This window comes from Camarhynchus parvulus, chromosome 1A, assembly GCF_901933205.1.
Source record: "Camarhynchus parvulus chromosome 1A, STF_HiC, whole genome shotgun sequence".
In the NCBI taxonomy this organism is placed as follows: domain Eukaryota; kingdom Metazoa; phylum Chordata; class Aves; order Passeriformes; family Thraupidae; genus Camarhynchus; species Camarhynchus parvulus.
In genome coordinates this window covers 16,546,574-16,572,808 of record NC_044586.1, presented here as the reverse complement: position 1 = coordinate 16,572,808, position 26,235 = coordinate 16,546,574, and the positions used below count along the sequence as shown (strand labels likewise).

General features: G+C 41.2%; 1 protein-coding gene across 1 annotated transcript in view; it reads right to left on the bottom strand.

The window, feature by feature from the left end:
* ANO2 (anoctamin 2) overlaps window positions 1-26,235 on the bottom strand; it is a 150,091-nt gene that overhangs the window by 70,841 nt on the left and 53,015 nt on the right. Inside the window, exons 11-14 of the mRNA XM_030960274.1 lie at window positions 22,308-22,442; window positions 19,791-19,951; window positions 15,828-15,910; window positions 1,755-1,838 (exon numbers count right to left, since the gene is read on the bottom strand). Of these exons, the coding sequence (XP_030816134.1) occupies window positions 1,755-1,838; window positions 15,828-15,910; window positions 19,791-19,951; window positions 22,308-22,442 (463 nt within the window). The remainder of the gene's footprint in view (window positions 1-1,754; window positions 1,839-15,827; window positions 15,911-19,790; window positions 19,952-22,307; window positions 22,443-26,235) is intronic.

Genomic DNA, 26,235 nt, shown 5'->3' with positions numbered 1-26,235 from the left:
AATGTTTAATTTTTCAAGGCCTTCCAAAGCAAAATGTAATGGTGCATTTCCACAGTTAGGACTGTTTAATGGAACTGTTATGTTTAGGTTTTTTCCTCTTCTGCAGTTCTCACATCAACATCTATTGATCTCACAATTTTATAAGATACCGATGTACAAAGCCATGAGCAACACATCTTCCAAACCCAGACTAATGTGCTGTTTGCTGGACAGAATTAGTAAACCAGAATGTTCACTGATGGAAAACTGCTCAGTTGCTTGGAATATATTTCAGTAATTTTGGGAACACTAATTCAGAAATTCAGTATTTTTTTCCATCCACATTGGCACAGAAAGCAATATGACAAAAAATATACCATGTTAGACTTTTCATTCTTGATATCTGAAAGGAGCTTTTCCTAGTTTTGTAGCGCTGGATCTTACACTGTTCCTTGTTTTCCACCTATTTACTTAACATTTCTTCTTGGGTTGTTTTTTGGGTTTTGGTGTGGGGTTTTCTCATTTGGTTGGTGTCTTGGGGGATTTTTGTTGGGGCTCTTTTCTGTTTCTTTTTGTTTTACCTTAATATATAATTTATAATTATTCCTGTATCTCAGATAAGCAAGATAATCATAATATTCTACAGCATCAATGGCTGACTTGTTTCCAGTTCCTGTTTACTTTAAGCCAAAAAAACAAAAGCTGAAGAGCAACTATTTTATTGGACTTTTACAGTCCTTGATTCCTCACTTGAAAGCCCAAGGGAGCTATACAATGTGTAAGACCCCACAGTGCTCTGTGAGTGTCTGCTTCTTGGGCAAGATCAAAACCACCACTAAAATTATTGAGAATTTTTCCATTATTTTTCTGTGGTGTTTGGATGGGCACAAGAGGTAACAGACAGGCTCACTGAAATGAAAGATTCCCTGGAAACACTTTACAATGGTGGTCAGCAGAAGAAAGGGATAATGTAGCTCTTCCACAAGCTAAATTGTTGGACCAAACCTGAAAACTTGAAAATTCTCCACTTTGGATACTGATTCTCAACCTGTAATCAAACTAAACTGGTCTTTTTCTCCCTGGAAGCTGAACATGGTATTGGAATGCTTTGACTTTCCTGGCACACGTGGAATGCAGGGAAAGAGCAGTGGTTAACCAAGCCTAATGGACCAAGAGTACAGAATTTGTGAGTGTTTAGAAAATAGACCTCAGTCAACAATTTACAAGATGAGACTGATAAAAAAGGGCTTGTTCAAAAAAGTTTGAAATAGACATAAAAATCCTGAACCCTGTTCAGTTTGAAAATTATCTACCAACTATTTTGCTATTTGTCCTGGAAATGCCATTAAAACTTCACAACTGTGTAACTGCAGCAGCACTAAAGTCACCAAGGTTACCTTTGCAAATGAAATCACCATAATAAAAGCTGCTTTCTCCATTGTGCAGAAAGTACTGACATTCTGAGGGATGAGGGATTGCTATAAGAATTCTGTAGTGATTCTCTTGAGAATCAGGCACTACTCCACAGATTAGATCGTGAACCACCTGTCAACCCCATTTCTAGGCAAATTGCTTTACTTTGAAAGACATGACCTCAAAGCCCTGGAATGGCACTGCAGGCCTACATTTCAGCACACTGCCACCTACCAACTCAAAAGGCTAATTAACAGCACCAAAAAGTGCCGTTTGTAACCTCTGAGAGACAGACAAAAATATAATCACAACAAAACAAAACACAAATCCCACATAAATGAAAAGAGTAAGCAGCATCTCACCTCGTCTGAACTTTCTGTTGTAATGTTTTTATTTTTCAGCTTTTTCTGCAGCAGTTTGGTTTCATACTCTGGCCTGGGATGCTCCTGAAAAAGACAAAAACAAAGAAACAAATGTTATTATGATTAAGAGAAAATCCCCAAAATTTTTGGTCACATTTACAAATAAAGCCATGAAGATGATTCAAATCCACACAGCTTTTGGACTAGGCTGTCAGGTCTGGCCCAGCTTCCCTAATCAATAACCTTTCAATGTGTCCTTGCAAAATATATTTTCCTCTCCCAGAGTAGAGCATACATTAAGCAAGATGACAAAAATTTACCAGGCTTTTCAAGTGAGCAGCTCACAAAAGAGAAAAGTATCATGCATGTCCTCATTCCCACCAAGTTCTGAATCCATGCAGAGCTGGAATTTGGATTGATATCTCGCACAAAAAAAGACTATTCCTACAGCAGTGGTCATAGCATCCATCTTTACTATAATTAGAACACTTGCATATCAGCCCCATCGAAAATAATGGAGTATTAACATTTTTAATTAATCTGATAGTCATGAAGAGAATAAAGCTCATTTTAAATTAATACATCCTCATGAGCAATAAAAGGGGGCCTACATGGAACTGACATGACATTTTCACCACAGCAGGCACAATCCTCACTATTCTCTGTTACATGTGAGAATATAAACACAGTGACACCTCCAAAATATTTTTTATCCTGATACTGAGGTTTTCCTAATGCATTCAAAAAGTATGTGATAAAGTATCATTTAAATAATTGAATCTGGGAATAGTCTGAGTTGGAAGGGTCCTTACATCTCATTCCAACCCATTTTACATGGGCAGGGACACCTTCCACTGTGATATGTAAATGTTTTTGGTTGTAAGGAATAGCAAAAGTCACAGGGTCTTGCAAACAATCAGAAAAATGTAATTATTAATTACACACTTGGCATGCAAATTGGTGTGTAATCCCTAACCTACTATAAAAGAACATGGCACTGGGCTTTGGATAAAAGAATGAGATGAAAGGGAAGAGAGAAAAGGAGATTAATAAGAGAGAGAGAGAGAAAGAGATGAGCAGCCCTAATTGCAGTGTTGATACCTGATGGGGTGATGAGGTGTCCAGGATCCTGAGGGGTGACACCTAGGAGTGCTGGGTGTTTCCCTTTTAGGGATGGGTTTCTCCCCCGAAGGAAAGTTTCTTGCTTTCCAGTCAAATAAGTTATCTTGAACCCTCCATCCTTTCAGACCTTTCTGGAACTGGGCAAGGAGCTTTCAGGGGTCTTAGGTGGTCTTGCTCCCCCCTACAGTCCATGCCTACTTCTTGGCCTCATTCCTGCACTTTTTTAGTTGTGCCTCTGTGGACTTGACCAAGATATTTGCCCCAGAAAAGTGCTGCACTACCTCCACATGTACCCCTTCACCAGTCACATTTTGTTCTTCCTCCTGGCATGCTGGTACCAACAGCCCTTGCCTGTGTCTACCAATAATCCTCGGTTGGCTCCATGGCTACCCCGGTATCAGTGTTCGAGACACATTCAGTAGACACTTCTTTTCTGGGTATCTACACAAGGCTGCTCCAAGCCCCATCCAGCCCAGCCTGGAACACTGCCAGGGATGGGGCAGCCACAGCTGCTGTGGGAAACCTGTGTCAGGGCCTCTTCACCCTCACAGGGAACAATTTCTTCCCAATATCCAATCTAAACCTGCTCTCTTGTCAGTGTGAAGCCATTGCCCCTTGTCCTGTCACTCCAGGCCCTTGTAAAGAGTCTCTCTCCCTCTTTCCTGAGGGTTCCCTTCAAGCACTGGAAGGCCCCAGTGAGGCCACCCCAAAGCCTTTTCTTCTCCAGGCTGAACAACCCCAATTCTTCCCAGCTTTTTCTTGTAAGAGAGGTTCTCCATCCCTCTGATCATCTTGGTGTCCCTCTTCTGGACGACATGCAGAACTTCAAGAAACAGTGAGGTACAAATAAACTCTAATAAAAAAGCTGATCAGCAGCAAAAATGGTGGTTAGCAGGATGAGAAAAAGACAGAGAAAGATACAACAATAGGCATTTAAAGTTGCTGCAGTCAACACCTGTATCCTGATGCTTCTTAAATTTTTACTGGCTTGTGTTGATTTGCATTATTTGCTACGATTCTTCCTTATATAAAGATTCAGAGGTTGGATGTGACAAACATCTTTAGACTTAAATGAAGAAAGGATGAAGATATCTGGCATGGGTGGCTACATGAGAGGAGACAGCTTGATCAAAGCAGGGAAAGGAGATAAATGAGGCTGTAAGAAACTGAGAAGATCTAGATAAACTATGCTACTGCAGACCTGAATTTGTTTTCTTCCCTTTTTCTCTTATTTTCTGCTTAGCAAAGTATTCTGAGATATGAGGGGCAGTCTCCAGAGGTCAGAACGACTTTTGAAAACTGATTTGAATGAAAACTAGGTGAAATAAAGAAAACAAATGCCAAGCAGAACATTGTACACTAAATTCATTTTTGCTATTGACAATTTTGCTCTGAGAGCATATTCTGTTCAAATTTGGCTAAGTTATGTTTAAATTCCCTGGTAAGACATTCCAGTATCCTTTTAACTGCCTTTCATACACCTACACCTGGATTGGAATAGTAGTTGATCTGTCTTTGTTGAATTTGCCAAGTCATCTTACCCTTAACTGAACAGACAAAAGAGCTCTCTGGAATGCATTTTGTATATATTCCTTTTATGAGTATTTTGCACCAAATATTTCTTTGCAGTCCAGACTTAGAGATGTTTGACCCATGCATCCATGGATGTGAAGGGACAATTCCACTCAGCTGTTAAAAGAGTGTGGTTCAGAATCAATTCTTTGTCTGAAAATGGGAAGAGTTCTGCACTTAGGACAGCAAGCTAGAAATAGTTGTGATGTCTTCACAAAGGCCAAATGTCCATGTAGAGATAGATCTGAATCCCAGGATGCTGGAACTTGCCAGTACACTTATTGAAAACCATGTGAGCCAAGGTACCGCGAGGCCAAATGAGCGCTCCAAGTAGAAAACGATAATTCCCATTCTGAAACCAAAGAGCCAAAATATGAAATATCTACTCAGGCAAAACTCATGTTGACAGTGGGAATTTTCTTTGAGAGTGCTCTCCAGGATTTGCCTCAAACATACACATGTGTATCCACTATCCATCAAATTAAGCCTCTGTAGATAATGATCCAGTTTGATAAGTATAAATAATGTGAACCCATCTCTCCTTAATTTCCCTTTGATTTAAAAAGAATGTGATAATGAAATTTTACAAACATGCATGACAAACACATGGAATGTATTTAAAAAAAAAAATTAGAACCGTAGCAACTATCCCAGATTTGACAAACCAAAGGAGTTATCAAAAAAAAATGAGCCATACACTTTAAGTAAAGGCAAAGACACACTGAAAATTCCTTGAACATCCTTATGCTAACATCCTGAACACAAGCAGAGCAGCTAAGCAGTTCACACTGATGGGAAGGAAGGTTTCCATAAATAAAAATTGGAATGACCCAGCTCCTGCCCCAAAGCCAGATGGAAATGTGAAATGAGCAGAACAGAGAACCCAGCTGTTCTCTGCTGCAAAAGGGCTAATTATTAGAAATCAAGGACTTAAACCCTCTGTTTCTTATGATGGTGACATAGGATGCAGGGGGTGAGAAGTCTAGGGAAAAGTTTGTCATTCACACCAAGGATCTGTTTAGACTGCCCTATTAATAGGATGCTCGTCAAGGAAAAATAGTTTTATATGACAGGATGGAGTCACTGCTTGACTATCACAATCTTTTTAGTCCAGATCACTTTCAAAATAACTCCGATAAATGAAAAATTAAAGCAAAAGCTTGAATAAGTCATGTAGCATGAACACAAGTTTAGGAGTGTTAAAAGCTACTGAGTAACTATACAGGAACTCAGTCATTAAAGATATTCTAGAGCAACATAAAACAGAATTCATCAAGATAAACTAGAAGGTTCTATTATGGGATTGTATTTGTCAGACAGACAGAGAGATTTTATGCCTTTGTTTGCTTTCATTGAGCAAGAACAGTGGTAATGCTTTGGGCAAATAGCTGTAAAACTAAATTTTGAAATTTGGCCTCATATTTTGAAACTCCCTTAAGCTAGGACCAAACAAACAAATGCTGCCATTTCAACAGCAGGTAACATATTTTGTGGGTAACTGTAGCAGAATATAGCATCATTTATGGTTGTTCCTTACACAATTCAAATCCAACCCATTTAAACACTCCTATATTGATGAGTGGAATTGTGTAAATTGTAGAATCACACAACAGTCTGGGTTGGAAGCAACCTTTAAGATCATCCCATTGCAACCCCTTGCCATGCACAGTGACACTTTCCACTAGACTAGGCTGCCCCATCCAACCTGACCTTCCAGGGATGCGCAGCCACAGCTTCTCTGGAATACCTATGCCAGGGCCTCTCCACCCTCACAGGGAACAATTTCTACCTAATATCCAATCTAAACCTGCTCTCTTGTCAGTGTGAAGCCATTACCCCTTGTCCTGTCACTTCAGGCCCCCATAAACAGCACCTGATTCCCTAATTTGTGTGTTCTCCAAGGGGCACATCCTTGGCAAACCCTGTTTACCTACCTGGATCTCCCGATGGAAGGAAAGGAGAAGAGGAACAAAGAAAGACCTCAAGGTGGTCCCTTTTCCTAGTGGGGCAGTGCTGGATAAAGACAGATTTAACCTCTCTGAACCCAGGGGAGGGAAGAACTTGTGCCACCCCAAGTAACCCAGCCTTTGAGTGGTCCCATCCCAATGCCCCAAGGAATCAAGACTACCAATAAAAAAAAATCAAATTGTTTTGAGCCTTGAAGAAAATTCAGTTCTAGAAAGGACAGAGTAGGTCATTACAACAGAAAAGGAATCAATGAAAGTAAATGAGAGCATGTTGATATGTCTGTAGAAGAGAAATAAAGGAGGAAAATATACTGGAAGGCCCAGGATATTCTGGCACATCACTGGATCAACAGTCTGGGAGTGAAAAAATGTAATCACACACCTTTACCAACTTCTTGGAAAGCAAAGAAATTTTCATCTGACTTTGTTCTTACCGTTTACAACTTTAAACATGTTTAAAGTGTGCCTTCATGTATAATCTTTTAGTGGAGCAATAACTGCTACTAAACAGCTTCCCCAAAGAGCTGAGGGATAACATTCATTCTTCAGCATTCCTTCCCCAACTATCCTAATGAAACTCTCATCCTCCTAAACACAGGACTTAAATATAACGTTGAAAGGATTTGTTTAGAAGAACAGGGCTAATCAAGGATCACGAACTAATTAGTGTTAGAAAGAATTTAATGAAGGTCGGGGAAGATTCACTGGAAAGAGTAATGAAACCCAAAAAAGTTTACTAAAAAAGCATACAAAGAATTTTAAAAATATTTGGAAACATGGACCCAACAGGAAAATTCGAATAGTTACAGGAAAAATGTGAGATAATGCATCTGAAGAAAACAATCCAAACTAAAGATCTCATTGGCACAAGAAACTTGAGGATGCAGAAAGGAGAGATTTGAAACAAGAAAAAATATTGTAGCTACAAATTCCCCTTTTACCAATACTGGAAAAGAGGGTTACACAGTTATTTTATTAGAGCCTCCTCTTTGAGGATTTTAGCAAACAAAAATATCTCATGCTTTGTGGCTTAGTAGACACTATTAAAACTTCAGAAAAAGGAGTCTGCTCCTATCATTTGCAAGATGGAAGACAAAGTGAAGCCATCAAACTGATCAGATCAAAATGAATTTTGAAACCATGGTAGAGAAAATAAAGCTAAATCAAGATCAAGTTAGGTGAGAATGGAATGTACCTGTAAACATATTTAATGTAACCAAGTCAGCTTGCTTTTTAATTTTGTTTAATTCTCTTTTACTCAATCTACCTTCCTGATTAGCCTTAACTCAGCGGTAATCCACAGACATCAAAGACTTCCCTTAAGGGTTCAATAATTATGGGGTTTTTTTAAACTCATCAAATAGCAAAAGGAAGAACCAGACTTCGGGAATTAGTTTTCAAGTAAACTAAAATGGTTGGCAAACATTTTACAGAACACAGGATTTTAAATTGAAATTAAATATTCCTAAGGAAAACAGACATCCAAGTTCCTCCCTGTTATGACAAAACACTATAACAGCTTGACTATTCGAACAATACCAAGACCAGTGAGAGGAGATTCCTTGGCATTTCAGTTAATGCAGACTCTCTATCCATTTGACTTCCAAGTTCTTGCCCAAATTCTAAAATTTCATCTTTTGTAATTGCATTTCTATTTCAGTTTGCACAGAATCATTGGCAAATGATAGGAAAATCTCTTCCACCCAAAAAAATGAAAGCAGAAATATCCTGGAAATACCATTTCTGAAGATTCATGGGAAGGCAAGAGTTTCTACCCCCCAATCATTAATTGGAGTCCATCTGTACTTCTTCACCAAGCAGAAGAGGGTATGGATTCTCCCACCTCTATTCCTGGTTTACTGTTGGCCATATCACTTATTACACACTCTGAACTAGAATGATATGCACAACAACCTCTTTCGTTGTGTTACACAGTCACACATCTGTGGCAAGGCACATTGAGTAGAGGAATTTCAGGAAGAATTTCTTCACTGCAATGGTTGTTAAAACACTGGAATGGGCTGCTCAGGGAGGTGTGGAGTCACCATCTTGGAAGGTGTCCAAGGAATGACTGGACATGGCCTCAGTGCTCTGGTCTAGGTGACAAGGTGAGGATTGGTCAAAGGCTGGACTCAATGACCTTGGAGGTCCTTTCCAGCCTCAGTGATTCTGTGGTTCTATGTGTGTTTATGCACAGTGCTCACAAGGCTTTGTCTGCTCTCATGGCACTGATCTGAGTTTGTTTCTTTTCTTTCTCTCTCCCACTTGTTTATTGGATGCTCTATTGCTTTTCAACACAATTTGCTGTTTTCCACTTGGTATCCAATGCTTGCCATTCTTTTTGTGGACTTCAGGTGTCCAAACACAAATTCTCTAAGTCTGTACAGCTGCCAGCTGCAAAGATGCACAGAAGCCTTAGGGAGTCTGCTTTCCCAGACTGCCATTGCCAAATAAATAGTTCTATTTACAAATAAATAGAACTAAATTAGTATCTTGTGTGACTCTTTTGAAGCAAGCAATTTGACCCAGTGTGTTTAAAGAAAGCAATTTACTGAAAGGTTTATAGCCAATGTCCACAAAAATTACACCAAGGGCATTTATTTCAATATAACTTTAACAAAGTACTTCTCAGCTCTTCAAATTTATGGTTGTTTTTCTCCCTGCTTTGGTTCTGTGCCTTCCCTTCCTAACAAAATTGACAATACATAGCTTAACTCCATCTAGTCTTAAAACTCTTAATCCTCCTGAGCTTCTTCCTTGCCCTTTTCTTGATCTTTTAACTGATCCCACTTCTGGTTCTTTCTAGCCTAATCTGATCAGACACAATTCTTCCTTTTCCAACATAACTTTGAACACTTGTAAAGACTTCACCATCACTGAAACCTGATGCCAGTAACTTTCTACAGACAAATTTATCCTAATCTTTATGAATCTTATGGATAAAAGGTGAACAAAACCTGATCTAACTTTTGGGGTTTTGTTGAAGTACCAAGAAGTGACAGGAGGTGACACAGTGTGCATGATTTTCACAGAATTCACAAAATTACTAGGTTGAAAGACACGTTAAAGGTCATTGAGTGCAAGCAATGCCCTAACACAGCTGAACTGTGGCACCAAGTGCCACATCCAGTCTTTTTTTAAACACATCCAGGGATGGTGCACTCTACCATCTCCCTGGGCAGGCCATTCCAGAACTTTATGACTCCATGAAAAACTTTTTCCTAATATCCAACCTATATTTCCCTTGATGCAGTCTGAGACTGTGTCCTCTGGCTCTGTCATTTTCTGCCTGTCATGTCAAGAGACATGTCCATTATTCTTTTAAAATACCTGGATATACCAGAAAATGGCCTGAAAGGAACAAGAATAAAGAGATACATAGAAAATCCTTCCAGTAACTGAAGAGAGCCTACAAGAAAGATGGAGGAAGAGACTCTTGGCAAGGGCCTGGAGAGACAGGACAAGAGGGAACGGCTTCACACTGACAGAGAGCAGGTTTAGATTGGATATGAGGAAGAAATTGTTCCCTGTGAGGGTGCTGAGGCCCTGGCACAGGTTTTCCAGAGAAGCTGTGTGGGGCTGCCCTATTCCTGGAAGTGCTCCAGGCCAGGTTGGATGGGGCTCTGAGCAACCTGGGATAGTGGGAGGTGTCCCTGCCCATGGCAGGGGGTTGGAACAAGATGATATTTAAGTCCCTTCCAACCCAAAGCATTCTGTGGTTCTATGAGTCTCTGAAAATATTTAGGAATTAAGACTGAAAGAGCAGATGCTTGTTCATCTTAAACAAACAAGGGTGACAGAATCATGATATTATGTTGAATTGTGCTGAAAATAGGACAGAAGTAATCCCTGTCTTGATCCTTGGAAGATAAAATAAGAAAAAAAATTGAGAGAAAAAATTACCATGTAGCAAGAAGATTTGAAAACTGCTAGGAAAAGCTTGTTAGCAGTACAGATAGAGAAGTATTAGAGTAGATTACCTAGGGAGGAATTGAAATCTCCACTGCTGGATTTATTTAAGAACAAATTAGGGATGGCCCCTCAAGGTCCATTCCAGTCTTATCTTATGATTCTAAGTTCCTAATTCTTCAGCTTGTGCTGAGATTTGTCTGGCACTCCTTTCCTTGTCATAAACAAAGGATTCTTGCTGATCCTATAGTTCCTGTCCACAGACTTTTACCACTTCAGGCCTCTTCATCACAGGGCCTCACAAACCTATAGATTCTTTCACAGCATTTTGCAAATATTAAGCTAAAGATAAGGATTTTGAACTGTGAGTGATGAACTTGAATAACAAAATCACAGAATCACTAGATTGGAAGAGACCTTAAAGATCAAGTCCAACCCATGTCCTGACAGACAGACCATGGCACCAAGTGCCACATACAGTCTTTTTTAAACACATCCAGGGATGGTGATTCCACCACCTCCCCGGGCAGGCCATTCCAGAACTTTATCACCCTTTCTATAAAAAACTTTTTCCAAATATCCAACCCATATTTCCCCTGGCGTAGCTTAAGACTGTGTCCTCTTGTTCTGTTAGCTGCTACCTGGAGAAAGAGACCAACCCCACCCAACTACACCCACCTTTCAGGGAGTTGTAGAGAGTGATGTCACCTCTGAGTCTCCTTTTCTCCAGGCTAAACACCCCCAGCTCCCTCAGTCATTCCTCACAGGGCTTGTGCTCCAAGCCCCTCACCAGCCTCGTTGCCTTCTCTGGATGCGCTCAAGGGTTTCAACGTCCTTCCTAAACTCAGGGGCCAGAACTGGACACAGCACTCAAGGTGTGACCTCACCAGTGCCAAGTACAGAGGAAGAATGACCTCCCTGCTCCTGCTGGCCACACTATTCCTGATACAGGCCAGGAGCCATAGGCCTTCTTGGCCCAGGGCACACTGCTGGCTCATATTCAGCTGGCTGTCAACCAGTACCCCCAGGTCCCTTTCTGCCTGGGCACTGTCTAGCCACACTGTCCCAAGCCTATAATGCTGCAGGGGGTTACTGTGGCCAAAACGCAGGACTTGGCACTTGGATTTATTAAACTTCATCCTATTCGACTCTGCCCATCCATCCAATCATTCTAGGTCTCTCTGCAGAGCCCTCCTACACTCCAACTGATCAACACATGCCCCCAGCTTAGGGTCATCCACAAATTTACTAATGAAAGACTGAATCCCCTCAGCCATGTCATCAATAAAAATATTGAACAGAACTGGTCCCAGCACAGAACCCTGAGGGACACCACTAGTGACTGGCCGCCAGCTGGATGCAGCACTGTTCACCACCACTCTCTGGGTCCGACCATCCAGGCAGTTCCTAACCCAGCAAAAAGTTCTCCTGTCCAAGCCGTGTACTGACAGCTTTTCCAGGAGAGTGCTATGGGAGACAGTGTCAAAGGCCTTGCTGAAGTCCAGGTACACAACATCCATGGCCTTTCCTGCATCCACCAGGGGGGTCACCTGGTCATAAAAGGAGAACAGGTTGGTCAAACACGACATATCCCTCCTAAAGCCATAGTGGCTGGTCTGATACTCTGGCCATCCTGTAAGTGCTGTGTGATGACACTCAGTATAAACTGTTCCAGAACCTTACCAGGTACTGAGGTCAGGCTAACTGGCCTGTAATTACAAGGATCCTCCTTCCCACCCTTTTTGTGAATGGGCGTCACTTTGGCCAGCTTCCAGTCATCTGGAACCTCACCAGTGTGCCAGAACTGCTGGTAAATGATGGAGAGTGGCTTTGCAGGCTCATCTGCCAGCTCCCTCATCACCCTGGGGTGGATCCCATCTAGTCCCATGGATTTATAAACATCCAAGCAGCTCAGCAGTTCTTGGCTGCCTCCTCCTGGATAACAGGGAGACCATTCTGCTTCCTGACACCATCTGCCAACCCAGGAGGACAGCTGTCCTGAGGACAAGCCATCTTCCCACTAAAGATTGAGGAAAAGAAGGTGTGAAGCCCCTCCACCTTCTCCTCATCTGCAGTTACTGAGTTCCCTCTCTCATCCAATAGAGAACAAAGGTTGGTCTTACCCTTCCTATTGCTGTTAATATATTTGTAAAAAATTTTTTTATTATCCTTTACAAAAGTTGCCAAATTAAGTTCTAAATGAGCTTTAGTGTCTCTTATTTTTTTTTCTACATGCCCTAGCAACCCCCTTAAATACTTCCTGAGAGATATGACCCTCCTTCCAAAGATGATACATCCTCTTTTTATTGCTAAGTTCCTTCGAAACCTTGTTTCACATCCAGGCAGGACATTTACCTCGTCAACTCATCTTTTAGCACACAGGGACAGTCTGATCCTGTGCCCTCAAGATCTCTGTTTTGAAGCATGCCCACCTTTCCTGGGCTCCTTTGTTGTTAAGGCTGCTTCCCAAGGAGCCCTCTGAATGTGTCTCCTAAATAGGCCAAAGTCTGCCCTCCAGAAGTCCAATGAAAAAGTCTTATTAATGTTCCTCCTGATTTCACCAAATATCAAGAACTATATAATTTCATGATCACTGTGCCCCAAGCAGCCGCCAACCACCACATCTCCTATCAGCCCGTCTCTTTTAGCAAACAACAGGTCTAAGCTCTCCTAGCGGGCTCGTTCACCAGCTGTGACAAAAAGTTGTCCTCCACACACTCTAGGAACTTCCTGGACTGCCTCTTTTCTCCTGTATTAAGTTCCCAGCAGATGTCTGGTAGGTTAAAGTCTCCTTCAAGAACAAAACCTGGTGATGCTGAAACATTCTCCAGCTGCTTAGAGAGTAAGATGTCTACTTCTTTTTGGTTGGGTGGACAATAACAGACTCCCAGTAGGATGTCAGCCTTGTTGGCTTTCCCCTTAATTCTTACCCATAGGCATTCAACTTCATTGTCATTATTTTCAATACTCATGGCACCAAGAGCCTCCCTAATATAAAGGGCCACCCCTCCACCTCTTCTCCCTTTCCTGTCTCTTCTGAAGAGCTTGTAGCCATCCAGTGTAGTACTCCAGCTATGAGAGTCATCCCACCATATTTCCATGATGGCAATTACATCATCTGCTGCTGCACCGTGGCCTCCAGCTCTTCTTGTTTGTTACCCATGGTGAGTGCACTGGTATGCATGCACTTCAGCTGGGCTACTGATTTCACTCCTAACTCAGGCTTACCACACTTGGGCCTGCTTCCAGAGAGCCTAGCTGCATCCCTTTCCCCCTTCAAACTAGTTTAAAGCTCTCTCAGTGAGTTCTGCCAGTTCACAAGCCAAAATCCTTCTGCCCTTAACAGAGATATGAAGTCCATCTGGTTCCAGCAAGCCAAGTGCCTTAAAAGTTGCCCCATGATCAGAGAACCCAAAATTCTGCTGATGACCCAAACCCTTGAGCCACTTGTTGGTAATGTGGGCTCTCCTATTCCTTCTTGTCATTTGTCTCTGCCACCAAAGGGACTGACCAGAACACCACCTGTGCTCCTTCCTTATCAACCACTTGACCCAGTGCCCTAAAGTCCCTTTTAATTGTCCTGACACTACTCTTTTTAATCTCATCATTGCCAGCTTGGAGTATCAGCAGTGGGTAATAATCAGAGGGCCAAATTAGCTCAGGGAGTCTCTTGATAATATCCCATACCCAGGCCCCAGGGAGGCAGAAAATCTCTCTGCAAGATGGGTCCAGTCAACATATGGGGCCCTCTGTTCCCCTCAGAAGGGAGTCACCCACTACGACTATACCTCTTTTCTTTTTGATGTTACAGGTGGTGATCCTTCTGACAGATGAAGTGTAATTGGGCAGATAGTTTTCTTCTACGTCATCTGGCTGACCGTCCTCATCCAGAGCCTCATACCTGTTCTGAAGTGGCACCTGGGTAGGTGATGGGGGTCACGAGGAATTTTAATTACCTCCCCAAGTAGGGACCCATTCCCACTCCCCTTCATCCAGCAGGTGTCCTCCTATTTTCTGATGGTGGAGGCCTTCAGAAAATCAGAAAAATATGGTGATTCATCAAATATGCCCCAGAGCCCACACAGACTTTGCTCTCCAGCCTCTCAGTTTGCCCTGCAGTTGGTACATCTCTGGCAAGGAGCAGTTTGACATCCCATGTGGGACAAGCTGTAATTTGTGATGTGCTAGTGCACTGGGTTTGCATGACAACTCACAGACTGGGAGTACTGGGTTGTACTGTGAGCATCATCCACATCATAACAGGGGAGACAGTCATGAAAAAGCTGAGAAACAGAGACAAAAGAGAGGAGGTTGTTGCCAAGTCAGCAGTGAAGGAATATTTCTGCATTACAGGATAGTGATGGAAGAAGAGGAATACTAGAGTGTGCTGTCTGTTCTCAGGGTCTTTTTTGGTTTGTTTGGTTGGTTTTTATTCTAAATTTGTTTTTTGTTTTGTTTTGTTTTGTTTTCCAAATATTTTGATCTGGGAAATAGGAAATAGAGGAATAACATTGCTACCATGCTATATCATGAAGTCCATTATGTCAGCTTGCTTTTCCTCCATGGTATTTGCTCCTGTTATCTCCTGTTTGAGCTGAGCTCACCTAGCAGAGCTGAAGACTTGTAGGTGGCTTGTTGTTTCAGGAACTTTGCTGGAACATGAAGAGAAAAAATTGATTCAAATCCTCCCAGCAAACCAAGATGCTGGGAATATGACCCTGTTCTAGAGACATCTCAGCATCTAATGCCAGGGCAAAGTCCAAAGTCTACCTGTTCTTAGTAAGATAATTATTTATGATTTTAGTCAGCGCACTTTCTTTAGTCAGGGTTAGAAATTAATCCTTGGATGAGAGAGAATCATTAGAGCAAATCAAAGGATGAAACTATGAACAAAATTAGGACATTTTAAATACCAATAAACAAGTACATCTCATTTTCAGTCAGTTCAGGTTATGTCTGGAGACCCCAGGGCTCATTGGAAAGCTCTTTCTGAATAAACCCACACTATTTATTGTTTTGAAACAGTTCTGTTGGTGAGCACCTTGAGCTCGGGATGATGTACCTAAGGCATCATACATGTCCACCCAGACCTTGATGCAAAAATTGCTGATGGTACTGTGACCTGTGGCTGTCATCATCACAAAGAATTCATGTTACACATTATGAAGCAACATGACAAAGTATTTATTCAGTGTCATTGTGTTATTGCACACTGTACAATGGCAGATGGGCATCCTCAGCAAAACATGATCTGTTCTTACCTTATAAGCCTTTTCAACATTCATTATTAACTTCAGAGTGCTGAACAGTAAGATATAGGTGAGGATTTCCTAAATAAACATTGATACTCAAAACTGTATCAGTTACAGTCCTTTATCTAAACACAGCCACAAACTGCATTGGGTTGGAGAACACTCATGAGAAATCTATATACCAATGCTTCTATAATATGCATCTATGGAATAATTAACACAGTAAATTAGCCCAGGGAGAGGAGATTTACCTCTTCTTCTTCCAGTCCAGTTAGATCCCAGAAGTAACTCAATCTCATCTGCAAACGCTTCCATTGTTCAAGGAACATGGTAGCTTTAAAAGAAATTAAACAATTTAAAAAATGATAAATCCAAAGCCTTGTGGTAAACATTTGTGTTACTTATAAGCTTCAACTAATATTTGAATCCCGTTGTGCTAGACCCTTTAAAATTAAGAACTAAGAAATAGCCTCAGGCCCAATTTTAACAAAAGAATTCAAGCAAAGCAGTGGGACAATAATTACTATATTTTAAAAATAAAATACAGAAAGATGGAACATGGGTTGTCCAGAGCCACTGTTAAGGTCTTGTCAGGGAATGGAACTGAGCCCATAACTGTGAGTATCCATGGATGACATCATCTCTCCTAATTCATCATGAAGCATTCTGAGGTAGGTTTAGCCTGCTACTGAAATAACTAGGATCCCCAGCAAGATGTAGAAAGAGATATTTTGAAATATATTACATGTAATATATTTCAATGTAAAAATGCTTTTTACCTTCAAAGACATGGTGATTTTGCCCTAAAGGGCTGGCCTCTGGTTCAGCCCCCTGCCTCTCCTTTTTTTACTAATAAGAAGGAACAGATATTTTCCTCTTGTCCCATATTTACATATTTTTCTCCTGGCTGTCCTCTCATAATTGCTGTTAACTCAGTATAGCCCTTTTCCTAGTTGCTCTTAATTTATGGACTTACAGATTTATTAGAAAAAGCACTTCTATATCTTGGGTTGTGGACAGGTATTTTCAGATAACAATATCAATAGCAATACTAAACTGGTACATGCCAACTAAAAACACCAAAACTCTACCAGTAAAGCTGTACCTATAAAACCTGGGGCACTGTTTTTCATTTTCTTATGCTTCACCTCACTTTTTCAGTGGGTGAAAAGGGTATTGTAAAAACATTGTTAGATCACAGCAGTGTTTAGACCACTTTGAACATCTTGTAACCCCACAAGACAGACAACAGTGGAGAATCCGATCAGCTTCTCTTGACTGTATCTACACTATCAGATAACACTGAGAAAAGTGGGAACTCTGTGAAAATAACCTGGCTCTTACAAGTCATTATCTATCCCAACAGTTAGCTGCAAATATTTTCTTCACAGGTATCATCCCATTATATAAGAAATAAATATCATTTAAAGACAGGACTCGCAGCACACTGAAAGCAAATCCACACATTAAGCAATAAAGTTGCTATCTGTGTTCCTCCCTTTTAGAAGACAGAACATATAAAAGTTATGTTTAGCATGGTTTGAAAACTCAGGGGATTTTAGATTTCCTAAATACAAAAACATTTGGTTATTTTCTAGGGTGCTATTACTCATTCCATTCTTTTCTGTTATACAAAAGCTCAGTTCAACATTTAGCTCTATAAAAATGTACTTGGCTTGATGCAGCAGCTGCTCTGAAATCAGCACGTCTGAGCTGACTTACACCAGCAGAAAAACTAAACTGACAGAGAGCAGGTTTGGATTGGATATTGGAAAGAAATTCTTCTCTGTGAGGATGGTGAGGTCCTGGCAAAGGTTTCCCAGAGAAGCTGTGGCTGCCCCATCCCTGGAAATGTCCAAGGCCAGGCTGGATGGGGCTCTGAGCAACCTGGGATAGTGGAAGATGTCCCTGTCCATGGCAGGGTAGTTGGAACTGAATGACGTTTAAGGTCCCTTCCAACCCATTTGGGTGATTTGTGATTCTGTAAAATTTCTAATTAAGGCATCTGGCACTGAAATTTACACCAGAACACCAGTGACATCAAGCCCAGTCAGCCATGCATTACTGTGAATATGGACACTTGCAGCAGGACTGCTAGAATCACCAAGATACTTCATGAGGAATCAGGATCAGCTACTAAAATCATGATTCCTTTGGAGATATTAACCATAGGAAGCCTTCTGCTTTCTAAAGAATGGGAGAAAACAAGAAAGATAAATGAATTCCAGTGCCCAACACCCTCACGAAATTAAGCCGGCCCAGATCACCACAGTTTGCTCTTTTAACTATACAGCTGGAATAGGTGTGTGAGTGAGCTCTGCCATTAAACAGATTGAGCTCTAGATATAACCAGCACAGCCTCTAATAGTAGGGCAGCAAAATTTGATGTAATGTAATACTTAATATGAAAGCTGGGCAGAGTTAGTAAAGACTCCATTATTTTGCTTTGCTGCTTTTTGTGTGTGCCAGCTGCATTTTTTTGAACTGACAAGCTCAGTTATCATGGTCCCAAGAACAGACTTTTCTAATCTGTGGGAAACATTTTTTGGAGGAGGGCTACAGCTCTGAAAGTATTCTGTTATTTTTATATGCCTTTTTTTAAAAGCAGTGCATATGGAACTTTTCCTCCTGTTCTGTTCCATAGGAGATTCTTCTGATTTGTCTTAGTGCAAGGATATATCAACATTTTCTTTTGCACGTTGCATTGCTGATACTAAAACACAATTTTTATGGATGAGGTTCAGTGGCAATTGTCATTTGCATGGATGCCAGTTTACAGAAGAGTTTCTTTGTCAGGAAAATTATATTTTATTTATTTTAAGCTTCACAACAGCAGGTGACACTTAATCTGCCAGTCTACCCTGTGATCTGAAGTAGTATAATGAATTCTTCTGAGAGTCTATAAATAATCCTCTTTTTTCTATTTCTCAGTCATAATTCTCTCTAATGTTTGCTCTACGGCTTCCAGGAACTGGTAAATAAATGCTTCTTGCTTCCATGATCTGTTCTGTCTGCAAGTTCCTTAAAAACCTTCTGCCGTCCTCACCCAATGCCAAGCCACCAATCAGTCCTTTCTCAAACAAGCCATAAAATCTTAATAGGCTTGCAAAGAATAACACACTGGTTGCAGAGGGATGGCTATAACAGAATAACATATTTTCTCAGTTTCATATTAAGAATGATAATCTCATTTTGGGAACAATGAAAAGGGAAATTAAAAAATTATTTTACAGTAGCAATAACACATTTAACTTCATGATAAACAAGCTGTAAAGGAGAGCATAACACCAGCAAAAATTCATGTAAGCACAGTACACATGCTTTCCAGGGCAGAGGTGAGGTCAGAAAAACAGGAGTAATACTACAATGCATTCATTCATGTTTATGAAGTGTTTTGATATCCTCATGGAGACAGGGATATTTGCCATGAAAGAAAAGCAAGCTTGTTGAAATGGAATATTCTAAAATATATTATAACTTAAATTATAGTAGTCCCATTGCTCTTGGAATCCCATAAAGTTTTGATAAAATTATGTGACTGCATTGTCCCACAAGAAAGTGGGACCATGACTAAATTAGACCCTTTCAGCTGTTTGCACCATACTAATCCTCAAATACATTCTGGTCCCAAATGCAGAAGGTATTAAATGGGTGTGATATGTTGATGGAAAATGAAGAAAAATTAGCAAATACATGGCAAAGTTTAGAAGTGCCATTAACAGCACAATGTCCTCTGTGGAGAAAATGGCCTTAGGATGTGCCAGGGGAAGTTCAGGTTGGACTTCAAGAAGAATTTCTTCCCATTGTCATTGGAAGGGGCTGCCCAGGGAGGTGGTAGAGTCACCATCCCTGGAGATGTTTAATAAACAACTGAACATGGCACTCAGTGCTCTGGTTTAGTTGACAAGGTGAAGATCAGTCAAAGGCTGGACTTGACGACCTTTTAGATCTTTTCCAGACTTGGTAACTCTGTGATTCTAAACACGGCAGTAGAGGAAGAAAAAACATTTTTTTCTTCTCTGAACTACACAACTCCATTTGTTCCAGGGCTTGCTGTTGACAGTGATATTTCTTTCCCCAGTCTCAATACAGACAACTCTCCCTGGACTTCTGAGGATTGCCAGCTTCCAAAAGCCATAGGGATCCCATTCAATCAAACAGCACTTTGTTATGCCACTTTGAAAAGTCCAAATAGCTTGCAAAGCAGTACTCACCCCAGAGAGCCATAAAGATGGAGAAGAAAACTGTGGCAGGGTTGTCAAACAAGTGACTCGCTCGAGCGGTGGCACAGGCAGAGCTGAGGTTCCAGTAATCACAGAACTTGTCACACAGGGGGCACATGGTGAAGGCATTGCGTTGGTCACACATCTCTTTGCTGTGACAGACATGGGCACAGGTTACTCTGAGTATCCCAGCTCAGAAACTGTGGATGTGCAGTACTGATATCAAGCAGTGCATCACAGCTATTACAAGCTGTCTGCAATATCTGTGGCCTGCCCTTGCAGAGAGCAAGAGCTGTGTCTTTCTTCAAGGTTCATTGCCATGGATAGTAAATTTTTAGACCCTTATAGGCACCTTGCCAACAGGAAAATGATGCAACACTCAACTAGACTGATCACTGCACTGTATTAGCGAGTTAAGGAAGACAACATCACTGAAGACAAGGTTAACCACACTAAAAAACCAAAATTCAAACACAAAAGTGGAGTTTGCATCTCTGCAGTCAAGTTATGTGATTTGATACAGATCAGATTTAAATCGCTGAAAAGAAAGACTGAAGTGATCTCAAAAGAAATTCAGTGCTGTTGTCAAAATACGCATTTTTTTTATGGCAGCGCAAAAATATGAGAGAAAAAATTTTTTACAGATTTTAAGATCTTTTAAGATCTTTACTATCATTTAAACTCCATCTTATTTGCTATGTATGTATTCAGTTTCTAAAACTCTTTGAAAAAAAACATTATCAGTATCACTTTAACAGGCCAAACACTTCTTGTCAGGGCTGAGAATGCCTACAGTATTTTCCATGAGGTTTGGATGTGAAAGCCTTTCATACCTGCACAGTCTCACTTAGGTGAACTGAGTAGTGCAAAGTTCAAATGTCCTTGTTAGGATCATGAGCTGAGTTGGCACATTATTTCAATGATAGCTGGCATACGGTGATTATGACTGTTCCTATATGGACCCTTCTGAAATAGGTTTTTCCTTATGACTTCAAATGAGAAAAAAGGACTATTCAAGCTCTATTATGAATATGTTTATATTATAGAGTTTGAAAAGCATGCAGCTGTTTCCAGCTCTCATGTTGTTACAGTAATTCTCTATTTCAAGAGGCAGCAGAGGGTGCTGCAGATACATCTCAGCCATAAATCTCATCGGAGTTTAAATGTTAGTACAAGCACCAAGATTTATTCAGATCAAGCTAAGAAAACAGATCCTGCCTCAGATGTGGTGCTGTCCATCATTTACCTATCAGTAACCTTGTCCTACTGCAGCGATTTTAAAAGCTTACAGTTCAGGGACTGTCATGAGTGTGATCAGCATACAAGTACTGCAGTATCTTGTCTCCAGCAGAAGTCAAACACAGATAAGACACAGAATTTTTTTTTTCCACTGGAAAAAGCAGACATTAACATCACGGTATCACTTTGGCAGTCTTTGTGTAGTATATTCCCCTCAGGACACACAAAACTCAACATAATTGTGTGTCTAGAAGGGGAATACTGTGAAGACCAAATACAGAATCATAGAATGGGTTGAGTTGGAAAGGACCTTAAAGATCATCCAGTTCCAGCTGCCCTGCCATGTGCAAGGGTACCTCCCACTATCCCAGGTTGCTCAGAGCCCCATCCAACCTGGCCTGGAACACTGCCAGGGATGGGGCAGCCACAGCTTTTCTGGGCAACCTGTGCCAGGGCCTCACCACCCTCACAGGAAATAATTTCTTCCCAAAATCCAATCTAAACCTGCTCTCTGTCAGTGTGAAGCCATTCCCCCTTGTCCTGTCACTCCAGGCCCTCGTCAAGAGTCTCTCTCCATCTTTCCTGTGGGCTCCCTGCAGGCACTGGAAGGGCACAGTGAGGTCACCTCAAAGCCTTCTCTTCCCCAGGCTGAACAATCCAATTCCCTCAGCCTTTCCTCCCAGCAGAGCTGCTCCATCCCTCTGATCCCCTTGGTGTCCCTGCTCCGGCCTGGCTCCAGCAGCTCCCTGTCCTTCCTTTCCTGGGCCCAGGGCTGGATACTGCTCGGCAGGTGGGCTCAGCAGAGAGGGGCAGAGAGGCAGAATCACATCCCTTGATCTGCTGGCATTTGCTAAGTCTTGTACTATTGTTCATCTTACTTGTACAAATGGTCTGATTTTAATGGGAATCAAGTGTTCCAAGAGTCACGGACAGTGTTGGCATTAATTTTGGTGAGTTTCATATAACAACTTTCTGATTGAGCAGTGAGCAATGTGCACTCATAAAAAGCAAATTAATATCTTAGAAAACGAACTCAATACAGTGGACTCACTACACATTTCTGTTTCAGGAAGTGAGACACTGACCAATCAAATAAATATGTGCCCTTCAAATACCTTTTCAATGCCTCTGTGTTTGTAATGCTTGCAGGGTTGGTAATTATACATCACTGCTCTTCAGACAACTAAAACCAGTTATTCTCACTACAGATTAATAAGAAAAAGTATTATAATTTTCAAATAACAAACCATGGATCACATATAAGCTTACCTAGGAATGTCACTTTCCATGGTTATACATCCATATAGAAATACAATAGTCCCAACTACTGAAGATGGAATGAGGAATTCTGTGTATAAACCCAGCCATGCAAAATAAAGTCCTATCTTTTCTCCAAAATACTTCCTGAAAAAGAGGAAAAAAAAGAAGAAAAAGCACATGCCAAGGATATAATTTTAAAATGTGTTTTACAGCTACTAAACAGACCCAGAAAGTTAAAATGCGAATTGTGAAAGACATGAACAAAAACCCTGAGGATCTTGAAGACAATAGGACCAATGAAGGGGATGATTTAGGCATTTGGCAATTTGGGCTTCTCTGTTTTGAGAAGTTAAAGATGGTCCTGGTTCATTCTCCTGAGCTGAAATTAAGCAGGTATCATTGCAATACATAATGTCTGTTCAGAGAAAACTGTGGTCTTTGCATCTCTTAAAAGAAGTCAGTGAAATAGGAGAAAACATTGGAAAATACTTAATGCCTGTCATGGTTTGACACTGGCACAATGCCAGCACCCCATGAAAATATACTTCTTTGGTGTTTGCTGTGAGATGTGACTAGGAAATAAGCAAAGCAGGCTTCTAGCTTAGGAAAAAAAGGTTTATTAACTAAACTACAAAAGAAAAACACACACGCGCACACACACACACACACACACACACACACACCTGGAAAATGAAAACTCCACAAAAGCATTTCCTCTTCCCTCCACCACATTTCCAATACATCTTCCAAATTTCAACTCTCTATCTATCACCTTGTAAATACTCAATTTCAGTCTGTCAGGAGGAGAGGAGTCTTTCTTGGAGAGCTATGGTGACTTCTTCTTTCCATGCCTAGTGCTCTCACCACTGCGCATGGACAGAGCTGCTTCAAGGGTTGTCTTTTTTAAGGGTGCATTGCTCAGTTCTCAAAGGGCACAGTCTCTCACTTTCGGGACCTCTTGTCCCTCCCATACTTGTCTACTCCCTGGGGCCAGGGGGTCTCCAACACTGAACCTTCTCAGTTCTGAGCCATCACCTCTTCTCTGGATGCAGCTCCTGTGACACAAGGAAGCATGGTTCTGTCTATGGCTGTACTAAAAAGAGTCTAGCAACTAGCTACTCCATCATCTCTTTCCAGCTTCTTCTTTACTTTCTTAGCTTCACTCACTGCTCTGACTGTCATTCACTTGCCCATTTCTTCTTTATCATCTACTCCATCTCCCCTCCAGGAAAGGTCTAAATGCTCTGTGAGGTTTTCATCGTCCAGAAAGGGGTTAACAAACTCCTGCACACAGCTAGGCTCTTTCCCTGCTGCACTCCCCCCTTCCTCTTCCTTCTTCACAAGCTGATATCAGTTAAAGGCCACAGGCCTGTACCGGCTTTCTCTCTCTCGTCTTCTGGGGGGGGGGGCTGCCCAAATCCTCTCGGGGCCTCTCTCTCTCTCTCTCTGTCTCTCCTGGGGGGGCTGCCCAACGCCTCCTGGTGCCCCCACCACCCTTCTATCTTGAGGGGTCAGGCCTACCTCTGCTGGGCCGCAGGTTTTCCCCTCCCCCGCCCAGCTCAAAGCTGGGCAGGGGAGGCCTTGACTCTTTGCTGACCAGAAATTAAAAAGGGAGAGCTCTCAAGGGAGTGCTCTGCTTCTAACCCCTGTGTTCTCAGAGGCGCATCCACCCTCAGTGGCCAAGCCTGGTGTCAGTTTTAGAATCTGAACACTTATTGGCCTCTGGCCACTCCATTCCCAAAAAACTTATTTCCTGTAAACCCACGACAATGCCTCAGAGGAGCACATTAATTTTTGCCTCTGTAGTACTCCTGGATTCTGTTAGTGAGATGTCACAGACATCTTTTTATGAAAAATCCTTTCCTTAGGATTTTTCCTTCTGAGAAGCTGAGAGGCCTCAGGATCAAAATGCAAACAATGGTGATCTGCTGCTCTGGAATACAACAGGTAGATCTTTGATTGGCCCATCTTGAATGTTTATAATTAATGGCCAATCACAGCCCAGCTGGCTCGGACAGAGAGTCTCAGACAGCTGCCTTTGTTATCATTCCTTTCTATTCTTAGCTTAGCTAGCCTTCTGAGATGAAACCTTTTCTTCTATTCTTTTAGTATAATTTTAATGTAATATATATCATAAAATAATAAATCAAGCCTTCTGTAACATGGAGTCAGATCTCCGTCTCTTCCCTCATCCGAAAACCCCTGTGAACATTGTCACAGTGAGAGTCACAGAAATAACATCTATGGGATCATACTGACAACAACCTCTAGTATCTTAAAAGATGACTAATCTGGAACTGCTGCTAAAGGAGGAAAGTTTACTTGTACACTTAGCACTGGCTTTTCAGAAGGAATAATTTTGTCAGGTTAACAGCCCCTGGACAGGTGGTTAGAAAAAACAGTGTCTGTTCTGAGGAACAGTCCACTGCAGATGTTGATAAATAACTGGTAGAACTCAGCCCAGCATCTTCATGAATCACACTGCAAGAAGTAAACTAAGCATGGATGACCCTCACTGATCATTCTAATGTACAGTTAGGAGTGATTACAAATATTGCAAAACCCAAAGACCTTCACAGAACTAAAGAATTCACCAAAATTTAGATAAAAACCAACAAGGTTAAAATAATTGCACAAGCCAGAGAAGAAGATGGACAGTGTTGTACAGAAAGCAGCTACAAAGAGAGTACTCAGGGCACGGCATGGAGTGTGAGTCAGTGAGACATTTACACTTTGATAGCAGCAAAAATTACAATAAATTCATGATAATGTGTATAATAAAAGAAAGACAACCTCCTCATAAAGGTTGAGCATGATCCCAGTCTGAGATTTATTCTGATGCCATTTAGCTTAGGAAAGTTTTATCCAAATTCAGCACCCCAGATTTGCATAATTCCTACTGAAAATGCTTAAATGAGATTTTTGGAGGCCCAAACTGAAATTTTCTACTCCAGAAATTGGGTCTAAGGGCCAGACATGTCACAGGAGAGACAGAGCAGGAGTGCAACCATGTCAGAGAACCAAGGGACAGCAAGACAAGACTCCACAGTCACTTCCATCTCAGAAGAGGTGGATAAGGGAAGCAACAGTGAGGGATATTTATTACTACTGATCCTGCTGTTGTTCTCACACCATTGCAGCTGCAGCTAACTCCACACTTCCAGGCTCTCCCATGGAAGCTGGCAGTGCAATCCTGCCTATTTCAGTTTTGCCTTCTTTGAGTGGCTCTATTTCTCATGTCTAACCAAACTTGCTTATGCATTAGAAAGGATGCATGCAATCCTTAAGGGGAAAGCACAACAAAAGCATTTTGAGGAGATACACAGACAACATTATCTTCAGTATGAGGGGATGCCATCCAGAACCTGGGAAATTTCACAAATCTTCAAGGAAAAGTGTACAGCCCCTACACCTGACTCTGCAAGGTACCCTAAGCCACAAACTGTATGAATTATCAAGCAGCACAAGAGAAATCAGCATCACAGCATGGCTTGAATGGCACTAAGTTAAGATTTGAAGCGCCTTGGGACAATGGATGCGCAGAGAATACAAGGAAATATTATATGATATAGCACATTTTATGAAATGATAAATATTTGTGTTGCAAATACAAGCCATATACTGTAGGACTGCCCTCTGACCTGGTACACGCCAGGTAATTTTGGTGTTAATTATAAGAAGCTTTCCTTTATTTTCACATTTGAAAATAAATATATATTTTAATATACCTGTTTGTTAGTATATTATGTTGTTATTATAGTTTGTTTAACACACACATTTTAATACACTTTTTTAATATGAAATGAGAGAAGGAATAATTGATTGAAATATAGAACTAACCAGAAGGCCTAAAGGTTTTCCTCAAGCCTCTTGTGTGAGTCAACGAACAGCAGCAATGGTGTTGGAACAGCACAGGATAGAGGGAAAATCCATTTGC